The sequence below is a fragment of the Epinephelus fuscoguttatus genome, linkage group LG3, assembly GCF_011397635.1.
Source record: "Epinephelus fuscoguttatus linkage group LG3, E.fuscoguttatus.final_Chr_v1".
NCBI lineage: Eukaryota > Metazoa > Chordata > Actinopteri > Perciformes > Serranidae > Epinephelus > Epinephelus fuscoguttatus.
The window spans coordinates 27701332-27718731 of record NC_064754.1 but is presented as its reverse complement, the minus strand read 5'-3'; the positions used below and the strand labels follow the sequence as shown (position 1 = coordinate 27718731).

The 17400-nt window shown below is 39.8% G+C and overlaps 1 protein-coding gene across 3 annotated transcripts in view; it reads left to right on the top strand.

The window, feature by feature from the left end:
- LOC125886208 (noelin-2-like) overlaps positions 1 to 17400 on the top strand; it is a 45147-nt gene that overhangs the window by 1485 nt on the left and 26262 nt on the right. Inside the window, exon 2 of one of the 3 annotated variants that reach the window (XM_049572228.1) lies at positions 72 to 425. In XM_049572228.1, the coding sequence (XP_049428185.1) occupies positions 360 to 425 (66 nt within the window). In that variant the 5' untranslated portion in view covers positions 72 to 359. Of the gene's footprint in view, positions 1 to 71; positions 426 to 4232; positions 4935 to 17400 lie in introns of those variants that run through there. The other 2 variants (XM_049572229.1, XM_049572227.1) reach the window with 2 other exon arrangements.

Here is a 17400-nt window from a genome sequence, read left to right as displayed (position 1 = left end):
TGACGTAATAGAAAATCATCCTTTTCTCCAACTCCTCCTCTGCTACATCCCCCTCTTTCACCTTCTCTAAGACTGTTGTCCTCTCCAGTTGGTGCCTGAGTGGCTCTCCTCAGCATGCAGCCAACACCAGGACTGTGTTCCTCTTCCTCAGCCAGAGGGGATTCAGCCACTCCAGTCCAGCCACGACTGTAGTCCATAACCCTGAGGCTAACTAAGGGAGGTGTACAGTCCCCAGTGGTACAGACGCCAGAGCCTCTCCTAAGTGCTCTGCAGGGTCATAGCCTTTTTCTTTTTCTTTTTCATGCCTGTGGTGAGCCAAACCTGGGTCAGGACTCGGGAGACCAAAAGGAGAGAAAGTGATGGAGATGGGTCCACCTGGAGCCTTTTGGGTGCTGCAGCTGCTGTTTACTGTCTGCTCATGTAAGGTAAGAAGATGCCCCCACCTCCAACTTCTGATCTCTGTGCTGGAACATCACAAGCTAGAAAACTTGCAGTTTTTCCAACTTTACATCAGATGTCCAGGGATAAAGTTGATGGAGACTAATTTATAATCTCCCACGGTGGAGAGATGAAGTCCTCTTTTTTTTTTTCGGATGATCATTTCTAACTGAGTATTTGTGCTGGGTTCTCAAAGCATGGAAAAGTGAAGTTTAGGGTGGTAATACACACTTTGGCAAAGCACCTTTTTTGCATCTTTCAATTCCCATATTTAATGCTTACACTTGTTTGCATTGGAGATGTATTTATATCTCTTTGATAAAGCATGCCTTGTAAAAAAAAAAAAAAAAAATCCCATTTGCTTTCACCCTGGGTCTTTGAGCCTTTTTCTACACCGTGTCCAAAGAAATGAAATGCTTCATGCATCGACAGCATAAAAAGGACTAGATAAATATAATACTTGCTGCCAGAGGAGTTCTTGCCAGCATCTTCAGAGTCTTCCTTCCAGTTACTCCTAAAATCACATTATTATGAGGTTTTTTTTTTTTGGGGCTTTGCACACAGAGAAATCATCGTTATCTTTCATTGTGCAGTTTAATGTGCCTTCTTTGGGCTCATTGTTGCGGCTGATAAGTTTGGGTTTCAGTCTTTTTTATCGGCTGTTCTGTGATGTATTTTACAACTTTGCTTTGCTCTTGCGCTCTATAAAAAACATTATTTCCTAGAAACACAAAGAGAGAGCTACCTGAGTCAGTGACCATAAATACCCTGAAGGTGTTTCACACTGCTCAGTTGTCATGTCGGCTCTATTGTGGCCCCCCATCTCCTGACGACCGTGTTTGCCCTAAGTGCTGCTGATTGAAATATTCATGTTAGTTCTGCGTAGTCGCTGAAGGGCTTTTTATGTATAATCCATGTGCATCCTGGGGTTTCTTTGCTCAGACAAGAAAGCCTGAGCATGTAACTGCTGATGAGAACAAAGGCACAATAAAACATTTAGTGTTGGTTAGTTAAATTGTCGAAACATAATCGCTCCAGGCGTGAACCACAGAGCAGCCGTGTTCTTCTCTAGTTGAGCTGCAGTTAAAAGATGCTCGTCTTGTTTTAATACCATGAGAGGTGCTCCCACACATTAGCTATTAACACTAATGTTGTGTAGAGGGTCTTCGACACCCTGGCTCCATTTAACAGCACATAACATACCTTACATTATTACATCAGCTTGGAACTTAATGACATTTCCTAATTTTATGAGACATGCTTATAAATATGGTTCTGAATTGATGACAAGCTTCAGATGTCTGCTGCAGAAAATTATGCATTACTTGTGTTTGATGTCTGTAGCTGTAAAACACAGTTAAACACAAAGATATTTATGCAGCATCACCTCTTATAAAATCCCAAATAACTGTATTTCTGTCTCTAAGGCGTCTACTTGACTCTAAACATAAGAAATGTCTCTATGTACTGTCTCTGTTGATGCATTACTTTCTAGCAGATAAAAAGAATTTATTATTTTTCAACAAATTACCCATATGTAGAATATAAAGCTATTTATATTTCCTAATAATAATAATTAGGCATTTTATTTAAAGGCGTCTTTCAAAGCACTCAAGGACACCTTAGAAGACACAGTTTAAAAAACAAGCAGCGCTGCATCCAGACACCATAAAATCAAGCAAAGCAGTAATAGACAATAATAAATTAATAAAATAGCTAGGTTTAAAATCACAGTCGTAAAAGCTAGGTATAAAATCGTCATCATAAAGTCATCATTTCTGCAAAATGCAATGTGTGTGTCACCATCACCACCAGAGTGAAATCAGACTGAATGTGCCAGCCTCATTTGGTGTATTAACAGTGCTTTATGGTCATTTCCGTATTTCGTCACCATCATCAAATGTGCAAGCCCAGTTTGTGGAAAAAAGTCAATGTGATTAGTTTCATATAGAACAGTTGAGACCTGTGGGACCTCAAATAATGAACAAGTAATGCCAGTGTCACCAAAACACAGCAGTTAATCCAACATTTCACTGAAGATAACAACATGTATTCTCATTCTAAACAACTCTACCAGTTATTTTATCAATTAATCATTTGGTTCCTAAAATGTCAGAAATTACCAAAACCCATCAGAACTCTTTAAAACCCGACAGATGTCATCAGATGTTTTGTTTTGCTCAACCAACACTCAAAAACTCAAAGATTTTCAGTTTATTATTAGTTAAGACAAAAATAGCAAATGTTAATAACTGAGAGCGACATCTGTGGCTGAAAATGACTGAAAAGACTGAGCAACCATCAAAATATTACTTAATATTTTTCTGTCAGTCAACCAATTTATAAATTCACTGTTTCAGCTCTAAACTCCTAATATTCATCTCTTTTTTGTCAGTACTTAATTGTCATAAAATGTGAAACTTGGTATTCTCAAAACAGTCCGTATGCAGACTAAAAACATTTCCGTAATGCATTCTATTTTATTTAAAGGCACCTTTCAAAGCACTCAAGGACACCTTACAAGACACAGTTAAAAAAAAAAGCAGCAATGTATCTATAGATCATAAAATCAAACAGTTCTGTAATGTGCAATAAAAGTTAATAAAAATGTCTAGACAAAATCCTAATTATAGATATCAGGTATGAAATTATCATCATAAAGTCAATATCTGTGCAGGTTACCATATATTTGTCACTTGAAAAGACATGTTTTCAGATGGGATTTGAAAGTGGAAAGGAAGTCAATATTGTGAATGTCGTGGGGGAGAGAGTTCCAGAGGCGGGGTGCAGAACGGCTGAAGGGTCTAGAGGCCGTGGTAGTCAAGTGGGCAGATGGAGATGTGAGTTGGATTGCAGAAGAGGATCGAAGAGTAAGGCAGGGTGTGTAGATATGAAGGAGTTCAGACAGAAAGGAAGGGGCTTTATTATGAAGGGCCTTAAGAGCCCATGGGGAAAGAAAACATCTTACTGTCTCTGTGAAGTTTAATCTGCAACGTCATCACAAAGTTGCAGTTTGATGCATCCATTATTTCCTTATAGTTTAAAGTAACTGCAAAAACAGCATACTAAGATAATTAGTATATAGTATACTGCACACACACAGTATGTAATGTGGAATTAGGTCATACTTTTGCTCTGTAGAAGATTTACTAGCTCCTTCTGATCTGCAGGTTGACACAAACACTACAAAATACTCCAGTGATACATTGGCTGTTTTTTTTTTTTGGCCGGAAGGAATTTATTTCCTCCATGGAAACGCTGCAGAGACAGATCAAATAAAACATCCTCTGAACATCTTGTACTTCCTCTCAAGTTTTGATCAAATCTACAACGGAACAGCTTGCATACTGAGTTTGTGGTCGGGGACCACATGGGACTGCTGGCCACATGGTGGCAGTGTTGCACCAGATTGCAATCCACATGAAGCACAAATGCACACTCTAACACACACACACAGGCACACACAGAGACCAGGGACAGGTCAATCCAGAGCATTGTGCTTTCATGTAGGCGTTTGCATTTAATCAATATAAAGGAAAATAGGAGCAAACAGACAGAGAGGAAAAGAAAGACGTGTACGCTGCAACAAAGATGAAAAGGGGAAATTAGGGGTCCGAAAAAATAAGATGAAAAGGAAAAGAAGCGTGGGTAGGAAAGTAGACAACAAAAGAACAGGATAAATGTTTAAAAGGTTTTTGTTATCTTAATTCATATTTTATATTATGTGCTCGTTCATTTAGGGAATATTGTTCAAGAGGAGAATGTGCTCGTTTGATGAAGAAGTTGAAAGAATAGATGAGAGCATGAGTGAGAGGGAGAGATGCAGGAGTGCGTCTGAGAGGGAGAGCTACGGAGAGAGAGAGAGAGAGAGGGTGGAGGGAGGGAGAGGCAGAGAGTTAGTGGATAAATGAGAGAGCAGCGCTGGCTCAGCCACAGCATCTTACTGCCAGGCGAAGGAAGGAGTCCAGGAAACACACACACACACAGAGATCAGTAGGACCTAACCAGCTGTTTCCAGGAACATCTCCTGCAGCCTGAGCTGAGCGTTGGATGTTTGGACTTGATGCATCATCACATGGAGGCATCTGGAGTGGCTTGTGCTCCAGGATTTATTCTCTAACCTGTGGCAGTGTAGGAGCGCAGACTTCAGCAGTGGGACGATCCCGGCTGTGGTTTTTTGGATTCTAGAGCTGAGAACTCATGAGCATGTACACAACATTTTACCTGTAGCGTCATGTTGTGTGCCCTCTGTTTTTTAGCATGACTGCTGTCAACAGTTTAGACTGTGTGTAAGAGCCAGCCAGAGTTTCTGTTTGTGTGTGTGTGTTGTGTGTGAATGTGTGTGTGTCAGGATGAGTGTTCCCATGTTGAAGATTGGCGCGGTGCTCAGCACCATGGCTATGGTAACTAACTGGATGTCCCAGACTCTGCCGTCGCTAGTCGGACTCAATGGAACCGTCATTTCCTCTGAAGGCACACATGAGCGAATCGTCAGTGTATGTATTCTGTATATACACACTTTACACAATCACATTGTATGAATTTTATCCAAAACAAAAATGTGCTTTTTTGTCACCAGAAGTTCATCTGTTACATTCTTTAAAATATGTAGGAGTCAGATATAATAGTGCAGAATTTTTTTGTTGTCGAGGAGCAGCTGTAGTTATCTTGTGTTCTTTCAGTGTACACTTGCATGCTTCAATCAGCTGTTCCCTACACATCAGCACCCACTCTCTGTGTATGCTGTGATTGCATGAGCCCTCTAATGTGACATTTAATTTGATTAGAGAAATTGTTGCTTCTGAATTGCAGCAAAACACTCAGACAATCTACAATTACAGAGACAAGGAGTCAAATTCAGGGATCAACACATTCAGGAACGTTTAGCCCACATGCAGCAGATATTTGATCTGTTCACTGGTGCAGAAAATAGAGCAAAGACGGAAAAGAAACAAAAAGGAAAATACGCTTAGAGGAACAGATTTAGAACAACATCTGAAAAAAAGAGCACAGCATGTCGCCACTATGAAGAATAAATAGCACTAATAAATAAATAAAGAAATGAATAAATAATATTTTCTGTTTAGGACTCATAAACAACACATGTACAGTATGCACCAACTCACACACACACACACACACACACACACACACACACACACACACACACTCACTCACACTCACACACAAGCAAGCAAGCAAGCAGAGGGGTAATAGGATTGCTCCCTCTCTGACTTACTGGGGTGATATTTCTCCTGGGGAAGGCTGACTCACCCGTGGGACAGCCAGCGATTTGTTGCCCTAGCAACACCCTGGCAACCCTCGACATGTAGATGCTGGACCACTGCACATACAGGTCTCTTTAGTGTGTATAGAAAGTGTGTGTGTGTGTGTGTGTGTGTGTGTGTGTGCGTGTGCGTGTGTGTTTGTGTTTATGTGCGCGCTTGGACTTTGCATGATTTAGCTTTCTGGCTGGAGAAGCACCTCACAGCTGCTTTGTGGCAGCACTTTGCAAGTTCAGCAAAGTGCATGCAGTCTCATGCAAGAGGACGCCTACACACAAACACAGACACACTCGCAAAAACACAAACACACACAAGAACTGGCTGAGAACAGATGGAGATGTTAAAAGTGCAGGCTCGCTACTTCATGCTATGCCAGGAGATGATAGACAGGACATTTCTGAAGTCTTTAGCTGCTGTGGAGCTGTAAATCAGGTGTGAATCATGTGAACACATAGATATATATATATATATATACATATATACATATATACAACATATATACATTGTGAGCTAGATCAGAGGCTGCCAACGTTTTTTGTCTGATGTTCCCTCACAGCTCTGTCAGAGGAGCTCACTCCTTTACCGTCACCACTGTCATGTTCAAAACTGGGTGTTATTTAACACTACTAATTATATAACAGTGGAATTGTTACTTTTTCATGCAGTGGAAATGTCAGTGTTTAGGTTTGTTTGGTTAAGTTGTATCTTTTACTTTTAGTAATCTCTTTCAACAATTTATCCCTTATTTTTAGCTTTTTCAAATGTTTATTTATAAGTGCTTGCTATCGATGGTATTTTAATAATGAATCCATCACTTTTCGTTGAATATTTTACCTGTGTATTCATTCATTTTGGCGAACTATTACAAAATCGAATGCACAACCGTAAGATAACTATTTCAACTATTTATCAACTAAATATATCAACCAATTATCCATTAAGTTTAGCACATTTATCTATTACGTACAGCTCTATTGTGACCATTTATACAATACTTTTAGCCATTTTATCCATTAAGGCTGTTACACACCACAGCCATGGTGAATTAACAACACTTTGCGTGCAGATACTTTGCTTTAAAAATACGTGAACCGGCAGTGATGCAATTTTCAACGTCTGTTCCTCACAGCTTGATTGGTTGATGCTTTTATTTGTTGTAAGAGCTCAGAAGAGTTGACCTAATTCAGAAAAAAATATGTTTTTTCCCCACCGTGTAATATGTATTCTGTGTGAAAGCGCTCATAACAAATACAGGCCTTTAATCCAGTTCTTTAAACAATTTATTTTAAGGTTTATCCATTATGGTTAGCTCTCTGTTGTGACCATTTATCCATTACTTTTAATCAAATGTTTAGACGTGTTTGCATGCTTGCCATCTAACTAGTTTTCACGTACTCTCATTTGCACTACGTAGTATCTAGGTGTTACAGTTGACACAATATGTAAATATATTTTTAAACTGTTTTTTGAATTAGTTGACCTACTCCCTAATCGTTGCCTTTACCCTCTGGCAGAGGTACCCCCTCAGATGCAAGTACCCCTTGTTGATGGCAACATTAGACATTCAGATTTGTGTGTGTAAAATACGCCCTTACACTCTTTTGTCCTATCTCGACTGCCTCTGCCTCTATCTGTTGAATGCTTGCAGGAATTTAGCTCTGTTAGCTATCTACTCTGCCTCTCTATTTGCACTGATCATAATCAGCTGAGCTGCCTGAGTAGATTTTTATCATTTTTCCCGTGTGTGAAATGAGCCCTTAGGTGCCGTATGTCCTCCTCTGTTTAATTACATTGAACAGTAGGCACAAACGATGCTTAAATTCTCATCCCAGCCACGTCCTCCTGTTTGAAACCTCCCCCTACCCCCGTCAGCTCCATTGTAAATGGGACTTCAAGGTTACCACACCAAACCCAGCTGATTGATTTATCAGATGTTTCCCTCTAGGCCTCCGCCTCCCCCTCACGTACCTCCTCTCACGTCTCCATCTTTCCGGCTTCCTCCTCTGTCGTTATTCTTTTTCAGGGTTTGTAGGGCAGCTTCTCAGCCAGATTACTGTGACAGGCTGGTGTGTGTCAGGTTGAGCTCAGCCATGCCTTTACATTGTTCTTAAATATTAACATTTGTGTAAGTAGGTCAAACTGAAGACCTAGTTAAACCTCACCAAAATGAGCTCATGATTTCATGTGTTCCCTAATTTAATGCGTTGTGAATTGGGTCCAACGTTTAGACCTCAGGGAACAATTGCTGTCACCTCAACACTACCTAATGAGTCCCAAATAACCCAAAAAAACTTAAAAAAAGAAACGTGTTATATAACAACTTCGGGGGTATTTTAGAAATATTGATGAACGTAAGTGTCTTGCTGTGTGCCGTGAGCCTTGAAAATCACATCAACAAATGCATATTGTTCCCATTAAAAGCCTGTTTGCACTGTTCTTGCAACTGAATGAATAGTGAAATTTAACCACAACTACCTCATACTGCCACTATACCTAATGTTGCAATTTAAAAAACACTGAATTTATAGCATTGAAATATTTTCATTTGAGAGACATCTATCTCTGTTCACGTGCTCTGAATTTTCAGGTCATTTAAAGTAGTGCAGATTTAAAAAAAAAAGCTGCAACACAACTCTGACATATATCACCCTTTAGGTTCATATGACGCACATGCAACTTATTTAGACATCCAGCAGATATGGAGCAATAATGACATTCAAGCAAAGTTGTGCCTCCTGGTAAATTTAAGTTCAATATTCACCCTCCTTTTTGCTGAACCGGATCTCACTCTGAAGTTGTCGAAATCCAGTGCTTGAGCAGTGACTTGCAGCGTCAGAGACCAATGAAAAACTGGCGTCCTTTAACGTCAGCATGATATGTGGCCGGTTGCCATTATAGTTTAACGTCAGGGGGAAATGTGGTGGAATAAGCACAAAAGTCAAGACAGCCAAAGTCCGAGTAGGGCAGGCGGGAGAGGTGGTGGATGGGTCCAACAAACACTGACCTTCACCCAAGACGGTGGTGTTCATGCCCCGTAACATTCTCGAGCCAAACACGGTTCTTTTTTCCTAAACTTAACCACATGCTTTTGTTGCCGAAACCCAACCATGTGTGTTTGTTGTTGAAGGAAAAAAAGCATCAATTTGCGGTGTTTGTTGTAGCGTTTATTTTGAAAGAGACTGCATGGAAACGTTAATTTCCTGTGAAAACGGGAGTGTATTTTGAAAGAAGACAATGCATGTAACAGGCAGAACTTGGCATGGTGTCTGAGAATGTAAACAACACCCAACACCCAGGGTATGTGGACGTGGAAAGTTCATGACCAAATGTCAATATGTGATGAGGTCGGAGTGAGAATGTGTTGTTTTGCTCTGTTTTTGGTCTCCACCAGCTCCTGATGGAAATATCTGGCTCTTTAGCTGCTAAATGCTCCACAGTGTTCACCAGCTTTGGTTGCTAACTTTGTCTTTCAGCTATTTGATGCTGCACAGGTGGAGTACAGTTTAGTATTATCACTAGTGACATGTTGGCCACCAACAAGTCGGCTCTGTGAGCCAGCTCCTTTTTTAAGTTAACATTTGAACACACCTTTTTTTTCATGTCCCATCAGAGTGCACATTTACTGTAAATCACTACAAAAGAAATACATGACAATGACCAAAAAAGATTTATAAACAGAACAGAAATATTATGTTTCATATTATATCATACAAAATACATTGAAATATGTGTCTGTATAAAGTTATGTAATTATTTTTTATACCATACCATTTCATTAGTAGTGTTATTTTTGTTTTTAACTTTGTTTTTTATTTTATTTTCAATTTTGTTGACAATCACAACCGGTGATAAACAAGAATACAGAGGGGCATCTCCAACATGTGTGGTTTTTCTTCTCAGTTTTTTCCAATTAGTCCAGTTAACTGTTGGTATCACTTTCCATGTAGGTGGTCCATTTCCTCCAGTTTTTGTCAAATATATATGTCCCTTGAGTTTTAGTTGGTAAGTCAACTTTTCCATTCAGTGAATATCCAGGATGATCTCAAACCATTGCTCCTTTTTCGGTATTTCCACTTTGTACCAGTTCCTAGTTATAGCCTTTTTGCTGGCAATAAGTAAAATTTTAACCAGATACCTGCCTTCTTTTTGCACAGCTTGATCAATTTTTCCCAGGTACATGACGACACAGTTATTTGGGATATCATAATCCAATATGTCCTTAATAGTTGTATTTACAATATTCCAAAAAGGTTTTAATTTACAGCAGCACCAGAAGACGTGTGTATGGTTGCCATCTTGGTTACCACAGAGCCTCCAGCATAGTTGTTGGGTCTTTAATTGTCTGCTCTTGATCTGAGGTGTTATGAAGAACCTAGTGAGGTTCTTCCAACCATATTCCCTCCATGTCTGTGAGCTGGTGGTAGTGCATTCTGTCATGCACATTTCGTACCAATCATCTCTGATTCCCATTTGCTTTTGAGGTATAGTGTTAAGTTTTCTCTGTCATCCTGGAGGGCTAGATTTACTCTGATGATATGCATCCACTATAATTTGGATAATGCCATTCAGTTCAGTTTTAGAATCAATTCTAATCTCTTTCATAACGTAATCTCGAAATTGTAAATATCTGAAAAAATCTTTCTCTTTTAATTCTTGAAAACTCATACACTTCCCCTGTTTAAAAATGGTGCAGAGGGTAATTCCTTTCTCTGTCCATTGTTTAAACCTTGAGTCATTCAGACCTGGTAGAAACTTTGGATCATACGCCACCCAATTTAATATTTTTCTCTCTGCTTGTAATTTGTATTTCCTCATTATCTTTTCCCAAATTTCCAGTGAAAAATTTGTTATTGGATCTATTGTTCTTTTTATCATTTCTGTTTGTTGTTTATTACCCAACAAAATTGGAATTTGTAAATCTGTAACTTCCATTTCCATCTTTCCACCTCGCTTCATACTCAGGTATGCACCAACATGCTACAGGTCTCAGCTGTGCTGCATAAAAATATTCTTGCAAATTTGGCAAGGGCATTCCACCCCTACTCCTTGCGAGTTGAAGAGTTTTATATTTTGTTCTGGGTTTTTTGCCGTTCCAAATGAACCTTGATATGCTTTTGTCCCAGGAGATAAATTTGTTTTGAGGTATCATTATTGGTAAAGATTGAAGGACAGCTATTCTTGACATACTGTAAATATGACCAAATATTTTAATGTAACGCCCATGTGTAATAATGTTTGATGTTTTGAATCTCATCCAAATTGTACCCTATCATTATCCAAGTATTTATTTTGCAAATAAACCCAGTAACCCCTGCACCCTAAATCAAATTAAAAAAGAAGGCTGAGCCATTATTCTGGCTCTCAGAAAGAAACAGAGCTCCAAAGAGCCGTAATTCCCATCACTACTTATCACTGAAAACAGCTGCCTCTTGCAGGTGAAAACAATGCTATGACAACGGTGAGAGTCGGGAGATGATTCTCTCTGGATACATCACTGGGAGCGACCACTTTCCCGTACAGGAAGTAATTTAATCAGTCGTTTTGCTACCCTTGATGTGCAAGTTTGATTTTTACAGCTTGAATCTTTAAGGTTCAGCAACAGCATAAATTAGTTTAGTTCCTGTCAGATTTTAATTTCAACATTATATAATCATAATTAAAGAAAACAATGAGGTATTTAGTTGCTTCTCAAATTAGTTACTTTATAATTTGCTCCCATATTATTCAGTGATCTTTTTTCTGGATATAAATGTTGCACTAAACCAAAACCAAATTATATGCTTAATAAGTTGAATGTTAAAGTTTTGAATAAAATCAGAAAACATTTTTATGAAAAGGCAACAGCTAAAGTAAGAGTGAAGTCGTGCTTTGATATGAGTAGAAATCATTTTTTTTGTACAGATTTCTGTGAGCTCTGGGGAGCCGGTGACTTTTTGCCAGAGAGAACAGCAGCTCCGGCTGTGGATGCAGAGGGTGGAAACTCTCCAGTTCTGCTGCGAGCTTTCCTGGACACAGGCATGTGGGAGATGTCACAGCTGATTTTAGCTGCAAATGAGAAATATCTAATTTAGACACAGATGTCTGTGGTGCAGTCAAGTACAATAAAGTGCAAAGAGCATGCACTCTCCTTTTTAACATTAATGGACACTTAAATCACAATATGTGTCCAGTCGAGAGCTCCTGAAATTCCGCTGAGATTTACCAGCAAGATAGAATTAGACAGAAACATTTTTAAAGGAAAATATTTGTCCACCCTTCTAACGACAGCCTGACCTGAATAACATCCTGAGATTCTGAGCAAATATGTGTTAGAAAATACACAAAAGAAACTGCTTCAGCAGTATGACTCATTGGGTCCTTTTGAAAAACACTTTTCACATGAAATAGCTATAATACAGTAAACACAAAAACATAAAACACTTCAAGGTCTGTGAAATATAGCTTTAGCAGTCACTTCATTTTGTTTTAAAGAGGCACACAATGACTTAGACCCTTTTTAATGTTAAATTATTCTCTTTTTATTGGCACCTTCGTATCAAAATACAGACATTTTAAAACTGATTCCTGTACATGTCTCTTATATACACTGTACTCCTATACTGATACTGTGCTCCTTGAACACATACTGTGTACGAGTTGTAAACAGCCTGAAGGGAGAGGTCCTGAGGGATGTGATACAGGGCAAAATATTCCACAACACTGTTGCCAGTGCTCATGGAGCTCGTGGTGTTTGCACATGATAGAAGCATATTTAATGAATATACACCCAGGGAGGAATTTCATGGCGGCTACGGCGGCCACGGCCCCTCTTTCTGGCCTTGATGCCTTTTTGAAAATTGTATGCCCATCAGCCACTGTGGCCTCTCCTGTTTTTTTCTTTCTTTCCCCACCCTGCCTCCCAGCTCTCCCCTGTCAAATCCGCCTCAGCAACAGAATGTTAGTACGTGTGCTTGATTGGTCAACAGTTGTGTGGGTTTAGAAAAAGTCACTCCAAGAGTCAGATCACACTGTGTCACAAACTGGACTGTTGGAATATAGCATGTGGCTGTTCAGAGCGCCATGCCGTGGGAGCAGCAGAGCATAGTCTGCGCACACTGGAGACAGAGCAGCAGAGCGCCCATGCAGTGAATGTGAGACTTAACCGTTCGATAATTCATATAGAAATAGCCCACTCTATCTCTTTGAACAACAGTGCTCTCATTTTTGTGCAGAGTATCAGATTGAATTTTAATCAGCACGTGGTCTGAGCAATAAGAACGCAAGCATGAAAGAGCTCTCATTTTGAAGTTTCTGAGGGGCTGATTGGTGTTGCGCAGGTGCAGGTTTCAACAAAGATGAGAAAGGAGCGAGATGGCTCACTCGTTAGCTATTTCAGTCATAAACTCGGGAATATTGATCAAGTGTTATTTAAAGGAGAAATTTGCCACATTTTAAGTGGATATGCAATCAGTGTTGATGGTAAATGCAGTCAGTTGAAACAATAAATTCCTCTGTGCATACTATATTTCCTGTCATTGCAGTACCACCATGCACCAGGATGCACTGTGCCCAAGCTCCTGATGCTCAACCTCGAAATACTCCTCAGACCTGTCCAGCAGGTAGAGGTGGGCGCCTCAAACATGGCTCTGTTTTAAGTAGAGGCGTTTGAAATAACTGACTTTACTGTTCAACTTGAGCACCAGGAAAAAATGACATAAATTCAATAACACAGTGTTATCAACAACAAACATGCCTTACTGTATAGTACTCGAAAGCAGTTTATCACCATCACAGCCAAAAGCTATTACTTTGTCAGCTGAAACATAGTGTTAGGTGGCAGAAATAATCACTCAATGATCATCTGCCCTCTCAGCCTGCTGGCTTTGGTTGTTTTTCCAGTTTATCTTCGTGATCCCGAAGAAGGTCTTTAGTGATTTTTCAACTGGCCACGGTTAACCCAGTCCACTGTTCCAAAAATCATTGACTCTGGTTTGGTCGAAATAAATTCTTAATTCAGTGAGTAAGATGTGAAATGCTCCACACTGTATTTCCCTGCTCTCTCTCAGACGGCGATGCAGCAGCTCTTGGTCACTTATCGGAGGCAGAAGCAAAATAAAATGACCAAAGAAAAGTGATGTACTCAAAATACTTTCTTTATCAAATAGTCCAACCATAGTCTCCAGCACACTTTTGTCCTAATGGGAAGTAAAACTTACATGCATAGTAACACACACGGGCTCTCTCTGGTTTGTAAGTGGTGACAGCCTCCAGAAAAACACTTTCCACACTGACATTCAGTGCAGCAGAATGATTCAGTTTCTTTTGGTGTCAGGAGGCCATTTAGCAAAGGCACCACTGGTCACTGTTTGCTCTCTGCAGCTTGGGTTCTGGAGGGTCCCACCAGCAGTGCCCTCTTGTGCGGCTTGGCTACAGCGTCGGCCGGTTTCCACTTCATTTCTTAGGGTTGATCAAATAAAAACTCTGCCTGAATATTTGAGTCGGCAAATGCACTTTAAAAACTATCCTCATCCATAATCCTCTGCACTCATAATACATGATGCCATTTTGGAACACCCAGCTACTTCGCAATGCGAGACAAGAAGGTAGATTTTTGTTTTTGGTGGGCACACCCCCTAGGTTGGGGTTGGGGTTAGGGTTAGCACTAGAAATACAGGCTGAAATAGCCAGCAGTTCTTCTGAGCACCACTGGCGTCACTAGTTCACAGAAGAACAGCAGATTTTGAAGCAGCCCCCTGAGACACAGAGAGCACTATAAATGTTGTTTTATGTCACAGTTTACCCCAAATTTGGGGAGATGAAGTTAATGTTGAAAAACGGTAAAGTTGTCTTTTAATGTCGCTGACTATTTGTCCATAGGGAACAATGCAAAGTCTTAGGGCTGCTGTAAAACTGCACCTACTTAGGGCAGCAAAATTTTGTATCATTGGCGTGTCAGTACAATGGACAACCAAGAGAGGATGGCAGAGGAGACACCTGCACACCAATACAACTGGGCTGGACAGCCACAAAAAAGGTTCACAGGCTGAGTGTCAGGGCACTGATGATAGTCAAAGACTTGCTGCCATTTTTATTTATTTTTTGCACTTTGAGCACCCTTTATTTTGTTCTAAATACGTTTTTGCATTGATCTCAGCCTGTTAACCTTTTTTTGTCTGTCAGTCCAGTTGTATTGGTGTCTCCTCTGCCATCCTTCCATAGGGAACAATCCCATACATAAATCTGATACATGACAAAATATGTTAACTACAAACAGTGTATACGTCCGTCTCACACACACATATGCTTATAGATGTGATGTAAATAAACTGTCACAGTAGTCACCATATTTACCCATATCATATGCCATGTATCCCCGCAACCTTCAAGACGATAAGCGGTTATGGAAATGAATGAATGAATAAATGAATGAATGAATGAATATACCATGTATGGGCAATATATCAATATTTTGTTGATATTGTGGTGTGAGACTCGATAGTATCATCTCATACTGTATTTGGATATCATCATACAGTATCATAAGTGTAATCTTTTTCTGGTTTTAAAGGCTGCATTACAGTAAAGTGATGCAATTTTCTGATCCTACCACATTGTTCTAGCTGTACAATTATTTGCCTTTACCCACTTAGACATTATATCCACATTGCTGGTGATTATTTATATAAATTCTAATCAAAATATTTTATGAAAGCATCAATAATCCACCCTACAATATCGTTGCAATAGCAATATTGAGGTATTTGGTTGTGTTGTGTGATTTAATTTTTCCATATCGTCCAATCCTACATAACAGCCTCCATAATGACATACAATAATGTATTTATACATCTTACTATATAATGACGAAAACTCTGTCTGTGGGTGTATCTGTGTGTCTCTGTTCCACGTTTTTCTCCTCACTGACTTGGTCAATCCATGTGAAATTTGGCACAGTGGTAGAGGGTCATGAGAGGATGCGAATGAAGCAATATTACATCAATTGGCCAAAGGGGGGCGCTATAGCAACTGATTGAAATTACAAACTTTGAATGGGCATATCTCATGCCCCCTATGTCGTAGAGACATGAAACTTTGCACAGAGATGCCTCTCCTCATGAGGAACAAATTTGCTTCAAGAACCCATCACTTTCGGTTATATAGATTTTCTGCCATTTTGAATTTTTTGAAAAACACTTCAAATCAATCTCTTCCTAGGAAGTTTGAGCGATCTGCATGAAACTCGGTGAACATAATCTAGGGACCAGTATCTAAAGTTCCCTCTTGGCAAAAAATGGAAAACTTACTAAAATTGAGCTTCTATAAGGCAATGAATATTGCGGAGGGCGTGGCTCATCACATAAAGGTGTATAACATCTCAAGGGTTTCAGCGATCACCATGCAACTTTGTAGGCATATGACCACACATAATCTGAGGGGACCCCTCCATTATTGACCCCATCAAACAAAATGGGGGCGCTAGAGAGCTAATTTCTTATCTAGGCCTAACTGCCATATCGATTTTTACTAAACTTGGTAGATATGTAGAACAGGACGCCTCAAGGTGACTGGAGAAATTTAACTCTAATTGGCAAGTGGGTGGCGCTATAACAACAAAAAAAATGCTTAAAAATGGCTAAAATGCGACCGATCGCTGTGGCTCCCCCTGTGGCCCAGTGTTTTGGGTTTTTTTTTCCCTAATTTTTGGTATGACTAAGTCATGGTATGGTATGCTGTACATAATCTCGGAAACTGTCAGTGTGTCATTCTGTCAGTCAGTCATTCTGTCTGTCCCGTGTTTTTCTACTCACTGATGTGGTCAATCTGTGTGAAACTGCACATAGGCATTGAGGTTTGGCATAGGAAGAAGGTGACAAAGCTACCAATGGGTATGGACTAGTTTATTTAAAAAAAAAATCAGACACACTGAACTTTTATTTGATTATTTGATTTTTATCTTAGTTTGTTCGAAGTTTTTTTTTTTTTTTTTTTTTTAAATATATTTGGAATATGGATATGTGTAGAATGCGGGAGAAAACCCACACAGACACACAGACACAGGAGGACATTTAAACTCCACACAGAAGCAGGAGGAGGTGTCTCTGTGTGGCTGCAGTGCTAATCACTGAGCCACTGTGCTGCCCTAAATTTAACTAGATTAAAGGGTAGGGGGTTAGGTTGAGGAAGGAAGGGTGGGTAGAAGGAGGGGGTAAGGGAGATGAAGGCAGGAGGGGAGGATGAAGGGATGAATGGGGAGGAAGAGGAAGCTATTGTGGTCCAACTGGTGCAGAACAACATGCAGCCTCCTCCACCTTGTTGTTGCGCTTGTGCATCCTGTACAGAATATAATTCTTCCTCTTCTTCTTCATCTTCTCCTTGTTTTCTTTATTTTTCATCTCAGCCTTCTCTTCCTTTTCCTTCTTCTCATATATTTGCTTTTTGTTTTCTCCATCTCTGTCTATCTTGTCACATTTTTTGTGAAGCAACAAACAATTGCTCTCTTCTTCTGCATTTTCAGACCTTCTTCTCTCCATCTAGTTGCATATTCTCTCCCTCACTATGCTTAACGTCCGTCTCCCAGCTCTGTGGTTTCTCAACCATGAGATAAAGGAGTTCACCTACTGTGCTCCACAGCTGGTTTTAGAGGTCAGTGTACTTCTAAGAGAGATGATCCCTCTCCCTCATGAGATGTAGGATTCTA